The 20,097-nt window shown below is 44.6% G+C and overlaps 2 protein-coding genes across 3 annotated transcripts; one reads left to right on the forward strand and one right to left on the reverse strand.

Annotated features, from left to right (window-relative positions):
- Positions 1-5,369: 5,369 nt before the first annotated feature.
- pelp1 (proline, glutamate and leucine rich protein 1) lies at positions 5,370-17,775 on the reverse strand. 2 transcript variants are annotated; one of them, XM_086290961.1, is made up of 19 exons: positions 17,194-17,775; positions 16,923-16,987; positions 15,440-15,545; positions 15,157-15,306; positions 14,774-14,845; positions 14,331-14,390; positions 14,081-14,237; positions 13,073-13,205; positions 12,422-12,509; positions 12,246-12,334; positions 12,054-12,167; positions 11,351-11,501; positions 10,508-10,661; positions 10,359-10,414; positions 9,232-9,365; positions 8,858-8,960; positions 6,995-8,605; positions 6,038-6,355; positions 5,370-5,902 (listed from the first exon to the last, which is right to left on the reverse strand). In XM_086290961.1, the coding sequence occupies exons 1-19, from the start codon at positions 17,332-17,334 to the stop codon at positions 5,810-5,812; spliced, it is 3,795 nt and encodes a 1,264-aa protein (XP_086147087.1). In that variant the 5' UTR covers positions 17,335-17,775; the 3' UTR covers positions 5,370-5,809. The 2 variants fall into 2 exon arrangements, with proteins under 2 accessions (XP_086147087.1, XP_086147088.1); XM_086290962.1 differs by having other exon boundaries at positions 6,038-6,352; positions 17,194-17,772.
- med11 (mediator complex subunit 11) lies at positions 17,134-19,513 on the forward strand. The gene is made up of 3 exons (XM_086290963.1): positions 17,134-17,640; positions 18,223-18,353; positions 19,065-19,513. Exons 1-3 carry the CDS (start codon positions 17,571-17,573, stop codon positions 19,215-19,217), a joined length of 354 nt encoding a protein of 117 aa, XP_086147089.1. The 5' UTR covers positions 17,134-17,570; the 3' UTR covers positions 19,218-19,513.
- Positions 19,514-20,097: the final 584 nt, after the last annotated feature.

The raw sequence follows: 20,097 nt of genomic DNA on the forward strand, positions 1-20,097 counted from the left end.
CAAAGACTCAGAAACACTAAGCCTCGTCCACCCCAGCTGTGAAACTCAGAAACCAGTCTTACTTGTTATCATCTATCGTCCACCTGGGCCTTACACACAGTTTCTGATTTCTCAGACTTTTTATCTAATTTAGTTCTGAGCTCAGATAAAATAATTATTGTGGGTGATTTTAACATCCATGTAGATGCTAAAAATGACAGCCTCAACATGGCATTTAATCTGTTATTAGACTCAATTGGCTTCTCTCAACATGTAAAAGAACCCACCCACCACCACATAGAAACTGAACATTTAACAGTGTTTCCTGAAAACCCTCTCCTGTCTGATCATTTCCTGATAACATTTACATTTACAATAATTGATTACACAGCGGTGGAGAGTAGACTTTATCACAGTAGATGTCTTTCTGAAAGCGCTGTAACTAAGTTTAAGAATATAATCCACCCACTGTTATCATCTCCAATGCCCTGTACCAACACAGAGCAGCAAAAATCATAGAAATATGGTATTTAAGCAGATTCTTACTCTGGCTGGCATTACCTTGGCCTCCAGTAAAGCTGTGAGGAGTCATTTTTGCAAGATATGTCCTTCAACGCACATATTAAACTAATATTAGGACTGCTTTCTTCCATTTGTGCAACATCTCTAAAATCAGAAATATTCTAGTTCATGCATTTATTACTTCCAGGCTGGACGACTGTAATTCATTATTATCAGGATGTCCAAAAAACTCCCTGAAAACCCTTCAGCTAATCCAAAATGCTGCAGCAAGAGTACTGACAGGGACTAGAAAGAGAGAGCAGATTTCTCCTGTTTTGGCTTCCCTTCATTGGCTTCCTGTTAAATCCAGAATTCAAAATCCTGCTCCTCACATACAAGGTCTTAAATAATCAGGCCCCATCTTATCTTAATGACCTTGTAGTACCATATCACCCTATTAGAGCACTTCGCTCTCGCTCTGCAGGCCTACTTGTTGTTCCTAGAGTATTTAAAAGTAGAATGGGAGGCAGAGCCTTCAGTTTTCAGGCCCCTCTTCTGTGGAACCAGCTTCCAGTTTGGATTCAGGAGACAGACACTATCTCTACTTTCAAGATTAGGCTTCAAACTTTCCTTTTTGCTAAAGCATATAGTTAGGGCTGGACCAGGTGACCCTGAATCCTCCCTTAGTTATGCTGCAATAGACGTAGGCTGCCGGGGGATTCCTGCAATGTTAAATGTGATCTGTACATATGGGTTTTGAAAATAACGCTGACTTTGACACAGTGATGTGCAGTTAAGACTTACGTTTGTGTTACATATGCACAGAACATTGACTAAGAAGTGTTGAGGAACCTCTGTGGTTATTGTTGCAAACAGAAGATGTGTTGTACTTCTTTTTCTTTTTGTGAGATCTTAGCGGTTTCCTGTGTAGTAGTCCATCATCAGCGTTCTCTTTCAGTAATTTCACTAGCTGGGCTGTGATGGCTGCACTTACAGCCACACAGTGGTAATACCCAACATGTTAGTGTAGAGGCTTATAAGTAACATTGCATTCACATTTGTCTTTCTTTAAATATAGGAATTTATTGACAGGACAATAAATAACAGGTTTTGGTTTAGAGTTAATTCACATATCCACATAACACTGCATTCTAAAATAAGTGCGCACATTTTAGTTTACACTGTTATGTATGATTAATTTTTTGTTTTCTGAGTTACCTTAGTTGCAGCTGTTCCAGTCCCTTGTTTAAGGAGCCAAGAGGTGGAAAAGGGCGGAGCGAGCTTTAAAGGACGACTACAAATTGGTTCATGCCATAACTTGGGACCGGGGGTGGGGTGGGGGGGATTGGAGTTCATTATGTTTGGTTGGTTTAGTTAGGTTTTGTGTGTTTTACCCCTTCTCCTGTTTTTGTGGGCTGATCAGCCACTATTTAAGTTTCCTCTTTGTCTCGTTAAGTTAGGTCAGTTTGTTTGAGTTGTCAACTTTGAGTAGAGTTCTGTTATTTTGACCTCTTTCATGGGCCCAAGATTTTGATTCTTTTTGCATGATTTAACCAATTATGTTTTTTGGGTTAAATAAAAAAAATAATAATAATTTTTTTTGGACTTTAACCTGTGCCTAAGTTTCTTTCACTGCTTGGTCCATCACATGGGCCCACGTCCTCATTTTAGGTTTGACAGCGTTTTTGTGGGTAGAGGTGATGCTTGGACATGAATTGAGCTGTGGTTTGGGGAAGGCCTCGAAGGGGACTGGCTCCTGGGCCTGGCAGATCCCCGTGTACTAAATAGGAGTGAAGAAGTTAAAGAACTGAGAACAAGGAGGGAGGGTGGGGCACGTAAACAACAACGAGCAGTTTGCAGAACTGGGGGGAACCAATATAGATGACAGCCGGAAGGAGCATGTTTGGAGGCATGATCCTGCTCCTGAAATTCCGATACATAATCTCCGATCAAAAAGATCCTGATGTGCACTGACCCTTCAGGGAACAACTGGACACAAACACTGACAGCAAAATGTGCAATGAAGCAATCAAAGTAACTGGACAACCTCAGATTTTTGCGGGTCTTCTATTTTTTTTTTCTCACCACTTGTACACAGTTACTGAAATGAACACAATATGGTAACTTTCCATTAAATCTTCCAGTTTTAGTAACAGTGTAAGCTGTCGACAAAGCTTTCACAGCTGTTTCCAGTTGCTGAAGGTGATTCTTGGGTATTGAGGGTGTAGTATCTACTGCAGACAATCTAAATAGTTGATATCATGCTGCTAAATATTTGAAGCTGTTGGCAGACGCTGAAAAAGGAGCTGCTGCAGAATATTTTAATCATCTCCAAACAGCTGCGAGGAAAACATCCGTCTGTCTTGTTCTGGGGTTTTTCCTCACACTTTGCTAAGTTCGGCATTGTGAAGTTGCAGTTGTGTCAGTTTGTGATTTCCAAAGAAGACAACCGTTCACTGAGGTAACAGCAGCAGCCTGATCACACATCAGGGACGTCGTTAGGATCTTGAAGCATCAGCCCAGCCCCGAAGTCTTTCACACTTTCAGTTACAGCAATTTTTAGAAATTATTTATTAGAATGTTTTAGTGAAATTAAAATAAAACATCAGACACTGTGTGCTTCCTAAAGGTTGAAGGCAGATGTGTTGGAATAATAAGAATAAGAAACATACTGAAAATGAAAAAAGACAAAGAAATCAGTGAAAACTGGAGTTTTTCGACTTTGTTACTTTTTTTAAAACAGCAGAAGAACAAAGTTGATGTGAACTTTTACGTCTTGCATGTTGATTTTGACCCAGGTGTTATCCACATATCTGTGCCTGTGGCTTAGTGCTCTCACTATGAAGGAGCCAAGAGCCCTACTTCCACTCCGTCCATGGCCCTCGTTGTATTTAAAACATGTTGAGGCAGCGGCCTATCAGTGTGCAAGTATCACTGGAGCTGGTTCAGTTTCCTGACAGTCTCCACTGCTGCAGCTGTAGGTACACAAGTGAGACCGCATCAAAGGAGGCTGCGGTTTCAATAACTGATTCATCCCTGGAGTATGGAGCTTTTTGAGACTTGAATGAATTCTTAGTCAATGTTATGTGGCCAAGTAAACAAACCAGATTCCTCAGGAAATTATCGGGTAGAAGGTCTAAACTGAAGAGTGAGAGAAAAAGCAGCCAAAGGAAAAAGATTAAAAAAAGAAAAGAAAAGTTTGACTCCTTGGAAAATGGAAAGAAACGAGGCGAGGCTCACTACTTTTACACTGTATTTGAACTTTTCATCAAACTGCATTAAACAAAGAAACTAATTATTATTGAAATAACAATATCTAAGCAGTCATCAAGGGTCACTACTGGTTTGCCTTCTACAGGCTAATATTTACATCAAGCTTTCTCTTTATTCCTATTGGACGTCTGTCACGTCCTCTTTAGTTTTGTTCTTTATTTTTTCCTTTAAATGTCGACTAATTCCTTGGATTCAGTTATTTCATCTTATATATCTGCTTTGTCCTGTTGTATTTACGACGGTTTTTTTCTACCTGGACTGAGGGATGGGGCTAAGTGGGGCTAAACTGATAAAAGCAATTACAAGGTATGTGAGTGTGTCATTAATCTGCATTCTGTTATTTCAGTTCAATCATTGTGAAACGTACTTGTCTGTTGTTTAACAATTCTGTGTATCCATTCTTGTTGTTGCTTCAATAAAAATATCTTTGAGGAAAAAAATGTTACATCGACTGTCCTTTGATTCTTGTTTCTGCCATTTTTCTGCATTTGATTTATTTGACACAAACTGTTGTGTGTGGTGTCTTAAATGTTCACTAGATTGCACTGAGCCAGTGAACCAGAAACAGTGAACGTCATTTATAGTAATGCTCTTTATGTTTGGGACCATCTACATATGTAGTGTGTTATATTACCAGGTTTCCACTGAGGCACGTACATCTGAGATTGTTTACTTAAAGTCATGAGTTTTTATTAAAAAAGGAGGGGGCGTTCCCCTGTGACCGTGGGTACTCACTCTTGTGCACTGGCTTAGGTTCAGTTTGAAATTTGTTTTTCAGTTGCGTGAGAACATGCATGTAGACAGCGTGGGAAGTATGACTGGCAGCTCTGACAGCAATATCAATGAGAGCTTTATCTTCACACTGCGGCCGAGCCCACTCCCACCCTGCAGCAGCTGCGCCTCGTGTCTTCCTCATTTACAAAGCTTGCTCATTGCTGAAGTGCTCTACAACCTTTTTTGCGCCACGGAATATTTCCACGGAGTTGTCGCGGATAAATAAAACAAAATAAAATGATACGACCAAGAGAACAACTGTGGTATTTTGTAAATACAGTGTTAAATACGCGAATTCACTGTGTAGCTAACTTTATTAGCAGCGTCCTCCGGAAATGCGCAAACAGACTAGCATCCTAATGCTCTCTGGTCGCCATGGCAACGCGTAAATAGTTCTTTCAAAATAAGACGCCAAACTATAACGCGGGAAAAGACCCCGGGAAACCGAGTTAACGATAAAAATACTGAAAACCATAAATTTCACATCCGAGCCTGAACTCTGGCGGCCCGGGACCAAACGGCTCTGGCCCGGGGACCGCTGCTGTAGATCAACCTGCAGCATGTGCTGGAGCCCTGCGGGTTGCTGAATGCAGTTTATTGGCTCAGCCAGTTCTTAAAATGACAGCAGGTGGGTCAGACGGGGATCCGTTAGCCTTGCGCACCTCCAAGGCTAACAAAGCGGCTATCAGAGATGCCCACACCTCCCTCTCCTTCACCCCAAATCCTTTCAACGTGGAGGAGCAGCACCTCTAACATGTACAGCAAATCAGTCCCATAACAATGATTAATGCAAGCAGACGTCAGACAAAACCCCCAAAAAGAACCCAAACAAAAGAAAAACATGTAATGGAAGTACATTTTATTTTTTTAACAAAGCATGATGTTGATGCCAAACCATGAGAGCAAAAAAGATGCATACAAACAAAAGTAAAACTGCAAACTAGCTGGAAGATACTTGTGCTGTAAAGAACAACAAAGTCATCAGGTTAACACATTTCACGGAGCTTTGCCTCCTTGCTGGGAGGACACTGGGTCCACCGTAGAAAAGAGTTCTCTTACACCTGACAGCCAATTATAACCCGGGTATGAAAGTCGGACCAGCCAGAAATGGTCCCGATGGTTAAAAGACTGAACGCCATATTAAACTGCTGTGACACGCGATGTAAAGCATGATGTTTGAGGTAACTAAACCTTGGGAATGTGACTAACGATACATGTTTTGCCAGATTCTGCTCACAGAAGCCAGAGATCAGTGTTAATTTCATTTCAGGTTGGCAAATATTTATGAGGCTTTTGATCCAGAAGCACCGTCTTCATCATCAGGTGGACACGCCACAAAATCAGCCAACATTGACGCCATGGCTTCATCGTCCATCTGAAAGAGAGCGACGTCACACAGTGTAAAGCACAAGTTCATACAGTCAGGTCATCACCCTGACCGAAGAAGCTTTCAATCAGTGGACAAACAGCAGCTACCATCTGCATCTTAACGAGGGATTAAAAGCAATACCTTTTTCTTCTCTGGGCTTTGCCCCACCTCTTCTTTTCCATGTCCTTCCTCCCTCTTCCTCTTCACTCCTTTTCCCTCCTCTCCATTACTCTCCTGCCCTCCCCCTGCTCCCGTCTCCGGCTGCTCTGCTTCCTTTTCAGAGCTCTTCTCAGTGTCTTCTTCCTGTTTCTCTGTCACATTTGGTTCTGTTGCGTTTTCAGAGTCTGCCACTGCTGTCGAGTCTCCTGCTTGAACAGCTTCGAGCGGTTCGTCCTCACAGCTGGGCAGCTGGTTATCGCTCGCGCTGGCGTCCTCTGCAGGCTCAGCTGCTGATTCCTGCTGATACAGACAGAAAGCTTCAGTTTCCTTGTAATACTCTCTTTATTTATCATATATAGGAGAAAAACACATTTCTAACAGAGACTGTGTAGTAATACTTCATGTGCATTTGTACAAATATATGACTGAGCTGCTGAGATAATCTGGAGCTCAGACTGTGACGATCACATTAGAAAATCAGGCTTTTTGTGAGAAATTCATGTATATTTTGTATATAAGGCCACTGCAGCATAATCAGGGTCACCTGATCCAGCCCCAGCTGTTTACTTTATGAAGGGAAAGTTTGATCTTACCAGTAGAGGGCGTCTGTCTTTCTACTCTGACCTACTTTCTCAACAGGACACTGCTGAAAGCAACAACTTTGTTTCCATGAAGCGTGTCATGGATATCAGTGGCCTTGATTACACTGATAAACCTTTTTATTCTTCATGCTGCACCACCTGCTGTTGCTCTTCATGACATCATTTCCTGTCTCCATTTTTTCCCTCTTTCCTTAAATCTGCTGGTCCCGTGAAAGGCCCACTTACACTCTGAGTTACTTGTACTGCAAAGCCTCATTACATTGTCTAATGCATTCAGCACGCTGAGCTGTGTAACGCTGTCATTCAACAGTATGATTCACAAAGCTGCAGGATCTACCTGTTGACTGGCCGGTTGTTCGGACTCCGCTGCTTGCGGCTCGTCCTCCTTGGCTCCCTGCTCCCACGAACACTCCTCTTTCTGCAGCTCTGCTCCGGCTTGCTCCCTCTCCTCCTCGGCCTCCTCTCGCTCCTCCAACGCTCCTCCGGTGACACACAGGATCTGCGGCATGGTGGGGTCATCCATCCTTTCGTTGTCCTCCTCTTCTACTTCGCCCTCCCGAGCCGCTTCAAGGACTCCGATGCTCTCCACCTCCTGCACCTTCATCGTGTCCTCTCCGAACAGCGCCCTGTTAGTTTGGATCTCCTCTATCCCTCCTTCTGTGCGTTCCTCCACATTAAATGCAGAAATCCGTCCCTCATCCAGCTTCCCCTCCTGAATCCCCGACCCTCCGTCTTTGTCTTCGACTCCCTCCAGAGGCGGTATGTCGCCATCCTCTTCCTCTTCTTCCTCCTCTTCCTCCTCCTCCAAATCTTCACCGTCTTCTTCATCCAGCTCCTCATATTCCTCCCCATCAAAAAACTCATCAGCTAACTCACTTACATCCTCCTCTTCGTCCTCCTCATCTATCCCCTCCTCCTCCTCATCCTCCTCCAGCTCTTCATCTTCATCTATGTCCTCATCATCTTCCTCTTCATCATCAGTACTGTTAATATTGATGACAGCAGAATCTTCGCTGCTGGCAGCAGCAGCTGGTTGTTGGTGGAGGTGCCGACCCTGCTGACTTAATTGATTCTGCAGGTGCATCTGGAGCGGTAACCCCATGGGACCAGCCTGGCTTGCCGTCGAGGGCTGCATAAGCATCTGCTGGAGCTGCGGTCTGCCAGGCAATGACTCCCCCAGACCAACAGGTGGAGCTGTAAAGGTGCTGGAGTTCAAAGGTGGAACCAGGGAGACCACCGAGGCACTGGAAGGAGGAAAGGAGTTGATGGAGGTGGTGGAAGCAGTGAGGAGGGGGGAAGAGGCAGCCAGGTCATTGGGCAGAGAGACCCCGTCTATTGTGGCTGCGGCTGCCGTAGTTGGGACCATGGTGACAGATTCTGCACCTGCGAGTGTCACACCAGTGCCACCCGGTGCAGAGGAGGACATGCTCTGTGAGTTTGCTGCTGCGTCGTCCTGCTGAGTCTCCATGTTAAGCATACCCGGAGGAACAATGACCACGCTGTCGTCCGAGTCACTTGCCAGAGAGATCTCGACGTCTTCGGCTTCCTCTTTGTCAAAACGCACAAACACGGGTCTCTGTCCCTCCGGAGGGCCCAGGCCTGCAGGATCAGGCTGGTGGTGCGAATGTGGGGACAGAATCATGTCTCCTGCAGTCGGACCCTGGCCTGGAAGTCCCGGAACCAGAGACAGATGGTTCTCAAAAGAGCTCAGAAGGGAAGCAGGGCCCAGGTTGACAGAGTGACGGGCGGGAAAAGGAGGGCCAGGGGCAGGACCTCCAAGCAGGGTTGGCAAGGTTAATCCAGGGGCAGGTCCCTGGGAAGAGGGGAGGACCGGAGTGGTGGAGGAAGGTTTCATGGTGAGAGGTGGCAAAGGAAGGGCGATGGAGGGAAAGCGGGGATGAAGGATCAAGTTACAGATGGTCAAGGCCTCCGCGCAGAACGAAGACACCTGAGAAAGTGGACGATGGGTTTGATTAAAAGCTGGAAACAGTGAGCAGACAAACACTTCATGTTTTTGCCAAGTCTGAAACTGTTAAGTCAATCTGAGCTTTAACAGAAGACTTGAGGCAGATTGTACATCATTGTCTCCATAATTATTTTATTTCAACTTCACAGCAAGACAAATGTTGATCCTTCCACTCACTACACGTTGCTACATTTTAAAAACCTTTTTGCAGCGCTTCAGGTCCTTAGGGCTTACCTTAACATTCCTGTCGGTACGCCCGTTACTGAGGATTGACACAGCACAGGTCAGAGGTGGGGGCCAACAGGGTGAGGGGACCAGGACCAGGGCCAGCAATAACCTTCAAATTCATACAAGTGAAACAGCTCCTTCAGTCCAACACGAAGCTAAAGTGAACTTTTGCATCTACAGAACATAGACCAGTTCGGGGCCCACAGTGGTGCTGGTGCTAGGGTGGTGTCAGACTGGGTCCAGTCTGAATAAAGCACTGTGTGGACATTCCTTCAGTCAACAGTGGAACATTTAAACTCAACCTGGACAAAAAGCAGGAGGAGCACCGTAACACTATTGAAACACTAATGTGTGGCTCATCGCTAACATGAAGATCGTACCTGTACAGTTCTCGTCGAGTCAGAGCACTGCTGTACTGCCCACTCGCGCTCCCTGCAGATTCACATGCATTGCTGCTGCAAGACTGCTGCTGCTGCAGGCGCACACACAGTGGCAGAACCACCTCATGGAGCCGCTTGAAGGAATCGACAGGACACAACAGTGTAATCGTTCGTTATTAAAAACAATAAAATGAAGAGTCTCTCCTGCAATACACCAAAAATGCTAAATGATGGAAAAAAACAAACGAAAGCATTTTACTTTACAGCTGCAGATCATCACAAGATGGGAAACGTGTCTTACTACATCATAACTTGTAATCAGTATCCCATTTTAACCCTACGCCACAACCTGACGTGGACCTGCTGAGACATGTAACTACACGTCGACGCTAACCACACCACTTACAGTTACAGCCGAGTAATATTACACTGAAACTGATGCAATTGGATAATAATGGTCCACAAACTGAAGCTAATGATGTGGGAACTGCAGGGTAACAAGAATGCAATAATGTGCTAATTCCTATGTTATTACTACTCTATTACCTGCGCTAGGTTCTGTGTAATAAGCAGGAAAACGGCCTGTTTCTATTTAATAACACATTAATAACCATGTTAATCTTTTAAAACAAACTGCTAGTCAAGTAAAATGATCATGCATAATGTTAATAATTAGTTTAAAACAATAACACACATGAATCCATTAAACTGTACACTGAAAAATTCAGTTTTAAAAGAAGAACAAGGTTTAAACAGATGATGTTCGGCAGCACTTTGAGCAACAATTTCACAGATATGGGCGTTCTCTATTTAAAAAAGTAAACATGCATCACTATAATTTGTGTATAAAGTTACATAATTTCTTTTCTGGCTACAAGAACATATTAGAACATGTTGGGATATTTCATGTGGATCATTAGAAATGCACTGTGGGTGGAGGAAATCGTTGCTTAAAGAACTGCAAACATCACGTCTGCTTAAACACGGATCTTCTTCCAAAGCGGGCGGCTCGGTGCCACTCGCTGCAGCAGAGGCTGATCTGTGGATGGTTGGAGACGCCTGTAGAAAGTGTCTCCCTCTGCTGGGCACTCTTTTGTAGCGCTTATGTTACTTTAAATCACATTTACCTTGTGAATGTCGTCCTTCAGTAGCGTCCCACTGGTCTGTATGATCTGTCTCAGTGCTACAAGGATGACAAAGGTCAGTCTGGTATCAGAATATCATACGTAGTATACCAGTAAACTCCCAATAACATTAAACTTGGTTTGCATCTCACCCCTGACAGCTGCAAGGCAGGTATCTTGATTGGCTAGATGGTCTCCTTTCCTCTGCAGCGATGGCCCGACTGTATCTGCCATCACCAAATGCTTCGTCCTACGAGGGCCGGGCTTTCCTCCAGGAACAACATCAGCCGATAGTCCCGCCCGGAGCTGGAAACAGGACACCCCACGCACAGGAGCAGGAACAGAAGAAAGCTCAGCACATCCCAACAAACCACTGGTTCCCTTTAGTTTCATAAAGGTCAGAGCTTAAAGTAAATTTTTTAGATTTAGTGCTCATGACTAATCTCTTAGTCGACTAACCGTGGGAAAAAATGGACGAGTCTCAGATATCAAGTTAGATTTGATAACCCTTTAGTGGAAAACCTCCAAAACTAATAGCAAAGCATTTTAAACAATTACATTCTTATGTTCTCTGTTTGAAACTTCATGACCACGACTTCAAACTAAAACAGCAAAACAGTGAATCATCCGGCGTTTTTCTTCTGCTTATCTGGAGTCAGGCTTTGGGGCAGCAGCCTCCCTTTTATCACCTCCTCCAGCTCATCTGTTGAAATGCCGAACATTTCCAAGGCCAGCTGATAGATCTGTCGACATTAGCAGTCTCCTTTAGACGTGGAGGAGTAGCGGCTCTACTCTGAGCCCCTCCTGAATGACTCAACTCCTCACCTTATCAGTAAAGGCGAAGCCTCTCTGCGATGTTTTTCTAACAGTGTTAACAAACTATGAGGCCTAGATGATCAGATTTATGGCGTTTCTCAACACTGATGCGCCATCTGGTGGCAGTGCATTGATACAGACTAGTGACGACGACTAGTCCAAATGCATCTTTCCCCTACCTTGACAGACTCTGCTCCTGGTGTGATGTCCCCGAGTAGGTGGTTAAAGAGGAGCTCCGAGTGCCCCGGGCTTCCCTGAAGGATGCTAGAAGACGCTCCGGCAACCTGGACCCACAGCTCCAAGGTTCTGTACACTGACACCCGCACTGCACTGTGGGAAGGAGGAGAGACAAGAGATGAATATACTTGATGACACATTATTAAATCTTCCCCAGTGCAGCAGCTCAGACTGTCCCCAGTTTCCCATAATGTTACTAAAATAAGCTCCTCGATCCCCACACGGTGTTTTCATTTCATCTTCTTTGTGTTGCAACAGATCAGTTAAGACTTTCTTTCTTTTCTCGGGACTAAAAACCTCTAAATGGTCATCATTCACTCCTTTAGACGTCTGCGAGCACACACAGCGTGCTAAGGACGCTTCAGGGCAGCGATGAGAACGGTGATCTTACATCAGCCTCTCTGAGGAAACCTTTGTAAAGATTTTGTTACTTCCAGTTGTTACAGTACTTGGTGGTTGTCTTGGCAACCACTGACTCTGCTCCACAGGCTCTCAGGGGCAACTGTAGGTTGTAGCTACACACACGCTGCACACACAGAATGAAATATGATGCACTAGCTGATATTAGGTGTGTACGAGGTTTCCAACTGCAGGCTGAACTTCAGTCAATACTCCAAACAGCAGCTGTGCGAGGCTGTGAGTCACCTGTAGGCCCTCTGCTGTCCCACACTGGTCTCAGGTAGGGGGGTCCAAGCAGAGAGTGTTTGAGAAAACAGCCTCTGTATTACTGCAGCGTACTGAACCATGCCGACCCGTACTCTGTAACACAGCACAAATCCAAGAGTCAGGCTTGCAGGAAATCAAAATGTGGCCTCCTGCGTGTGTGCGAGTACTCACACAGTGATCACACTTGACAGGACTTCCAGGGTGATGCTGTGTATGATGGGGAGGACCAGCAGCCTCACACTTCCATCTCCTGTTAAATTCTGACACACAAAGTCAAACGTGCATTAAGATCAGTACTGCTTTTGACACGGTCTCTGTTCAATAAGTGTTATTGTGTGTGTGCTCACTATGCTCTTGGAGCTGACAGCAAGGGCTCGGCACACCAAGTTGAGCATTGGCCTGACGGGCAAGCGCACAGCTGAGGCGGGATCTACTCTGATGGAAGGAAACGACAAAGGAATGCAACGAGTACCAGAAACAATGAAAGCCTTTACTGCTCGTACAGGTTTTTATTAAACAAAGGGGCCTTTGAGTGTATTTGTGTAAATGTTACAACTATGCTAAAAAGCTGAGGTAAAGAAATAAGATATACAACTGATTCAATTTGGTGTTTTCCAGATGTTTTCTGTATCCCAGTTATCCTAATACCAGCTTGGTCAATAATGCTCATTCCAGTTAGTTCAGAAGTCTGATGTCAGAGCTCTGACACGACTTCACTCCTAAACTGAGCACGTCGCAGTAGTAAAGTCTAAAGATTGCTTTGCTTCTTAGTAATGCAAAGCATCTGTGCATCACTATCGATACAGAAAATGCTCCACCCACAGCTGCAGCATGTTCATGCAGACAGCCTGACCACAGATTGGTTTAATAGGGTCACAGATACACGACAGTGGCAGCACAGATTAAAGGTTGTGCAGGAGGGTCAAATCCAAGTTGAGTCATTCCAGATGAAACCTGTGAGTGGGAAAGGTGTGTGTGCTTGTCTGCATGTGTTGTACCTAAGTGTGTGTTTGAGTGCGAGGCACACAGCAGTGTATCTGTGCTGGAGCTGCAGGAGCAGCAGGGGATCTGTTGGGTCCAGGTGAGGAAAGGCCAGCTCCATCCCGGGACCTTGATACTGCATCGCTCCATCTGTGACCGCAAGAAGCAGTCGAGTGTGAGTAACCTCGGTAACAGTAAACGGATACAGTCACACCATCACGTCAGCACCTCCAACACTGACAGCTGTTCACTGCGCGGTTCACTGACTGATTTACTTGGTAGAAATGCATTTTATCTAGAAAAGTGAGGAGTGTGGAGGAGTGATACACAGTGTTTGGGGGCCACAGTGTTTGGGGCCACAGCTGTAAGACAAAAGAACATAACTGCACCATTTTAAACAAAATGTGTGGCCAGCAGGAGAAGTTTGCTTTGACATTATCGAGTTAATCAAGGTGCGTCGACACGACAACGTCGAGGACTGTGGACGACGAAAACAGGACTTTAACCCAAGATTCAATCAAAACTTCTGTTTTTGTTACGTTTTAGTTTTAGGCTTTAATACCACATGTAGGTCTGCAGCTCGAATAAGAAATACTTTTGTCTTATTAATAAGAAATGATAAAGAATTCAAAGAGAAACAACAAAGTTCTTTCACTGCTCAATGTTTGAATCTGTCACAAAACCAAAACTGAACCATCGGATTGTGTTTCTACATGAAATGACTGAGTGTGTCTGTGCTTTGATGCCGTTTCTATGGCGATTAAAAAACATGTTATAATTAATATTAATCATAATTCAGGGTCCAGAGTTCCACTGGCCCACGTACACTTTACTGGCTTATGAAAAAGCTTTTATTTTTACAGTTTTAAATAGTGATTCATTGTAATTAACACAATGTTTCATATTAGTTGGATGGAAAGAGACAGATTTGAAGAATTTCTTGTTGTCATTGTTTGTTAACTGACATGGAGACAAACACACACAGAAGCCAAATGTCACCACTGCTCACAAAGAAAACAACACACCTGTTTCTGAACCTTGGTAGAGCTGAGCCAGCAGGCCATTGGCAGAGGCCAGTAGGCAGTGAATCTGATTGGTCCAGCCCTCAGCTCTGCCAGCCCCGACCCCTCTGTCCAGCACGCCGCCCAGGCAGGGCAGACGACCGTAGCACTGACAGGCCATCTGACAGAGTAACAGCAAAACAAACGTTCAAACAAATCTTCAAATAATGATAATAATCTTTAAAAAAAAGACTTGGTGCTTGTTTTGTCAAACCTCTTGTGTTTTCCTGTCTGTGCTGTCCATCTTGGAAAGGAAGTACGCTGCCAGCTTGTCCTTAAAAACAACAACAAACAGGTGCAGGTTTGACACAGCTGGGTTCTAAACAGAGGCAGCAAGCAGAATACAGAGTACAGCACAGAATACTGCTAAAGGAATACTGTAGCAACATTAACCTATATACTGGTGTAAAAAATTCCAAGTATAAATTGAATGTTTTTATTTATTTTGCTGACAATGACCGAATTTCCCAGAGGAACCCACCCGAGGGATTAATAAAGTTTTATCTTATCTTAATCTGTCAGAAGTGTGCGACAGCAATGACTAATAAATAATAGATAATAGATATTATTATTACTGTTGTTAGGAAGAAGAAGAAGAAGAGATATTTAATAGCACCACGATAACAGTCCAAACAGTCTCAGGAAGGAGTGTCTCACCCTCAAGGATCCACACGCTCTCGGATAGTAGGTCATACAGGCCGTCATTCCCTCCATGGCTGCCAGCTCACACTAACATCAAACAGGAACACAAACCGTTTTAAGGCTAGTTAGAAGATCGATATCTGAGCTGAAGCTAACTGAATAATAACAGATGCAATTATACATAAAGTGTTACATTGTAACTAAACACAACTTTCAATTCACCCATCCTCTTCAGGGTTGTGGGGCGGTGTCAGAGGCAGGGTCGCCAGTCTGTGGCAGGGCTAACACTCACATTCTGTGGCACTAACTGCGTGTCAAAGTACCTGGATACACACTCCACCAGAGGGGCTGCGGAGCCCTCCTGGTGGGCCCTTCCACTCACCGCCTTGTCACCTCACCTCTGACTTGAGACCCAGCAGGGATGTGAGGATGCCCAGGATGGAGTTGAGGCCAACCTCTCTGGCCAGCTCTGCTAGCTGAGACGAGTATTGCAGCAAGTCCTTCAGAATGTTCACTGCTAGCTGCACAGTCTCAACTGGAGCCTGAGACTAGTGAAGAACAAAAACACAGAAAGTATTTTTAATTTTAAAAATGAAACGGTAACCTTTAATTTTTAGACCTTAAGATAAAATGGAGAAAAATAGCAATATTGTAATGATAACAGCCGACACGTGACTTTACCTGTATGACCTGCTGCAGGGAGCGCAGCCACGACAGGCAGTGCTGCTGGAATAGATCGCTGGAACTGTCTTTAACCAGCATGGAGAGCAGGCAGAGCCCCTCGAACCTGCTCACACAGAATCATGTTAGAAACATACAGTATCAAAGTGAATCTGTTTCGACTGTGTGAAATTATATTCACATTCATAACATTGTATCAACAGGAGATGTTGATCTAAAGGTGAGTAGATGAGGGCTTAAGAACAAAATGCTACTGATTCGCATGGAGACTCATCAATGTGTTAGAATGAACCGAGGTTAATAAAACACACGTCATATCCTGTAGCACAGATGATCATTTGTAAAAGCACAAAGTACGCAGCGTAAACAGAAGTGGTCCTAGCACTGAACCCTGGGGAACTCCATAATTATCCTCAGTGTGTGAAGAGGACTCTCCATTCACAAAAATCAGAAGTCTATTAGACAGTCATGATTCAAATCCCTGCAGCGCAGTGTCTTTAAGCATGACTCTGATGGTCGACAGTATCGAGGAGGACAAGCACAGAGATGAGTCCACTGTCAGAGGCCATAAGATCATTTGTAACCTTCACTAAAGCCGTTTCTGTGCTGTGATGAAAACCTGGGGTTGTTCTTACTCCATTAATAAGTGATCAACAGTGAGACGTTCTAGCTTTATGGATGTTTTTGTTTAAGAGAGCAGCAAACTGGCTTTTCAGGCTAAATGCTGAGTTTCACAGCTGGGGTGGACGAGGATTAGTGTTTCTGAGTCTTTGGTTGATTGATAAGCTGAAGTAGGAGCTGCCACACCCCCTCCTTGGCCTGCACTTCGAGGATTCTGGTAGTTCGAGTGACTCGGGGATGTTGATTCATTTAAACTAACACAATCATCCTGCTGTAACCAGGTTTCTGTAAGGCAGACTAAATAGATTTGTTTGTCATGTAATAACAGGAACTAAGAAGACAGAGGGCGAATGTTTAATAATCCACACTTCACGGTTTCACTTTACGGCACAGTTGTGGATACTTTTGTTTCTTTTCTTTAAATCATTTTTTGCTGATTGTTTGTTGTTTTAGGAAACACAGAGGATGGGGATGGGGTTTGGGGGGTAGCAGGAGGAGAGGAGCTGCAGAGAGGCGTGTAAGACTGCACGCCTTCTTCCTGGTCCCAACTCTGGATAGTCATATTTTGGGGGGTTTAATAAATTTGGAAGATTTCTAGAAATGAGAGCTGCTCCATTCAAAGTGGGATGGACACCGTGTTCTCCTAACAAGTCCAGGTTTTCCCCTGAACGTTTCCCCTTATCCATAAAGTCCACATGACTTTTGGACACCAGTCAGACAGCCAGCAAATTTAAGGACAAATGCGGCTACACACCTCCCCTGGTCCAGGACAGTGCTCAGGTGCTGGTATACATCTTAAAACATTAAAAACTGTAGTATGATCAGCCTATGACAACAGCTGATTGAGGTAGTCCTTTCCCACCTGGTCTTGCTCGAGCCCAGTTTGGCATTGCTAAAACCCACGAGACCACCAACGGCGCACGCGCTCTGCAAAGACAAGACAGTTTTAGAGAACAGTGAGATCAAAACGTTTAAGAAACGCGGAACCAGCTCGGCTCCTGCTGCATATGGTCCTGCCATACTTCCAGATGTCAGCCACTGTACAACAAAGCCTCTCGCGGCTGCCGCACAGCGAGAGCAGGCTAACGCTGAAGCAGCTTCCAGCCGCGGAGCTCGCTCGGGCCGGGCCCTACCTGTGTCTGGAACACGCCGTGCTCCCTGTAGCCTGCTAGCAGAGCGGGTAGATGCTCCGGACGCTGCTCTTTCAGAACAGACACCAAACCCTCAGTTAGTCGCATAGCAGATGGGCCATGCAGCCAAGCCGATGTAGCCATCTTTCCTCTCCGCCAAGCGAACGTCACTACTGTGCGACTCTGATGCCGTCATATTTCAGTGACGTCAGTTTTTAGCTCTTTGTTGTTACCCTGCCCTCAACCATAACGCGTTAAAGTTGCAGGGACTGCAGTAGTTGTACGTTTTCTTCCGTTTAAACTCGATTAAGTGGCTTTGGTCACACCTTGGATCACTGTGCTGAGCTGGTCCTCGGAGAGCGGCTGCTTCCCGCCTGCTGATGGCTAATGACAGGCTCAGGGCGCTGGAGGATGTGGAGAAGGAGATAGCGATGGTGCTGCAGTGTGCCGGTGAGACAGTGTCTTCTTGCGGCTGTTAATCAAACCGTGCATCGTTGATTACTTTTGCCTGATTTTCTGATGCTCTTCATCCGACAGTAGGACAAGTACCCGAGAGATCCCGTAAATTCCACCTAGCTGTTTCCAACAGATCGCTGCCTGATCATTATTCTCTGTAAAGATTTGGTTTTTATCACAGAGGGGAAAATGTATTCCTCAGCAAAAGTCTGAACTCAGCCCCTCGTTTCGCTCGCAGTTTCCAGGCTTTCTGAAAGTTTTTCCTTCGACATTTGAGAATTTTTCACTCAGTTTCAAATTACTCCTCAGACCTGTTACATTTAAAATGGTTTTAGCTTAATAAGCCATACACATACCAGGAAACCTAGCAAAGAACCAATTTTCAGTATCCTTAGACACAAAACAAACAACACAATTTGTTTCCATTTGTTTGGCTGACTCTACAACAACGACCAGTCCTCAGCATAGCACAGTCCTTTACTAAAACAAAGAATCAAGTTTTAAATTTACTCTCTGTCTTTGTGTCTAATCAAGTCTTTTTAAGTCACGTTTCTATGTTTATGCTTGACCTTGCAGGTAACATTGTTCTTGAACTCTCCAAAGATAAACACAATGCCAGCTTCATGGACAGACAGCTCATCCAGTTCCAGAACTCAGTCAGCCGAGTGGAGAACGAACTAAGTGGCCAGATCCGCTACCTTACACAGGTTCAATCCACAGCTGCAGACTTGTTTCAGAAACGGTTTCACCTCAACTAGAAATGGCAAATTTCTCCCACCTGTTAAATCCAGAATTGAATTTAAAGTCTTCATTTACAAGGTCTCAAAATATCAGGCTTCATCATATCTTCAAGATTTGATAGTATCCTAACAAAGTTAGGATACTATGAATTAGGATAATAACCTGAGATGCAGGCTTACTTGTGGTTCCTGGAGCTCCTGATAGTAGAATGGGAGGCAGAGCCCTTAGCGGTCTGCTCCAGCTCCCAGTTTGGGTTCAGAAGACAGAGACCCACTCTACTTTTAAGATCAGGCTTAACACTTTCCTTTTTAATAAGTTTCAGTTTATAGATGGGCTGGATCATGTGACCCTGAATTCAGTTCAGTTTATTTATATAGCACCAAATCACATCAACAGTCGTGTGCTTTCTGTTTAAAGGTAAAAACTCTACAGTATGTTAAGGTTAAAGTGCTCGGGGTCGTCGTTGGAGTTTATACTACTGTAAAACTGAAGAGAAAATGTTTTTAATTAAGAGTTAAAGTCATAAATCTAATAGACAGATGAGGTTCACAAATACAAACTGATGCAGTTTTTCTTTTAATTATTAATATTTGTTTTTATGAATGAAGAACTTACCTCCATGATAGAAATATTGTGAGCAACAGATTCGAGTTTGTTTCTCCTTTTTCTTTCTCCAGGTAGCGACTGGTCAGCCACATGAAGGTTCTACCTATTCAGCCAGGAAGGACTGTCAGATGGCACTGAACCGAGCCGAGTATGCCAAGGTCAAACTGGGAGAACTGGGACGCACCTGTGAAGTCATGCTGGAGCAGCAGCAGCAGCAGACATGAGAGTCAGCCGGTTGCTGGGATTGAGATCAATGTGCTTGGACTGGCACAGCACTTTCAGATACCTAATGCAACGGCATTTCTCTGTATTCCCCACGTGTGTCACAGCCCTTCTCACTTTTATTAAAATGCTGACGTGTCTCAACAAATGTAAACAAAAACTCAAGGAAAGAAAAAAGTGTTTTTGTACTGGGGCCTGTGTGTGTTGTGTTTCTGATTTTGTAATCAGTTTAAGGAGCAGGTCATATGTAGAAACTGTCGATACTTTTAATAAAACAATGAATCATCTTTGGGGGAAAAACCTTTGTTGTGGTAGAGAACCTCATACATTAATCTGTGGCTCCTCCAGTCTTTGAGAAAGATGCCAAACAGTGTCCCCATGAGTGTGGTCAGTAATGTGCTCTGTGCATAGTTCTTATTTTACTGTTTTTGTTTAGCTTTTGCTTTCATTGCCTTTTTGTCCAACAAACTCAGTGATTTTGAGTTTTTTGAGATTCATCCATCCATTCGCTTCCGCATCTCCTTTTCAGGGTCGCGGGGGGCGCTGGATCCTATCCCAGCTGTCATAGGGCGAGAGGCGGGGTACACCCTGGACAGGTCGCCAGTCTGTCGCAGGGCCAACACACAGGGACAGGCAACCATTCACACTCACATTCATTTGCACATTCACACCTAGTGGCAATTTGGATTATCCAATTAACCTATCCCCACAAGCTGCATGTCTTTGGACGGTGGGAGGAAGCCGGAGTACCCGGAGGGAACCCACGCAAACACGGGGAGAACATGCAAACTCCACACAGAAAGACCCCGGCCTGATGGTGGAATTGAACTCAGGACCTTCTTGCTGTGCGGCAACAGTGCTAACCACCGTGTCACCGTGCTG

Source organism: Aulonocara sp. 'chitande type north' Nkhata Bay, linkage group LG5 (assembly GCF_057382095.1).
Source record: "Aulonocara sp. 'chitande type north' Nkhata Bay isolate Kocher_YH1m ecotype deep benthic linkage group LG5, A_spYH_male_GT1.1, whole genome shotgun sequence".
Taxonomy (NCBI): Eukaryota; Metazoa; Chordata; class Actinopteri; order Cichliformes; family Cichlidae; genus Aulonocara; species Aulonocara sp. 'chitande type north' Nkhata Bay.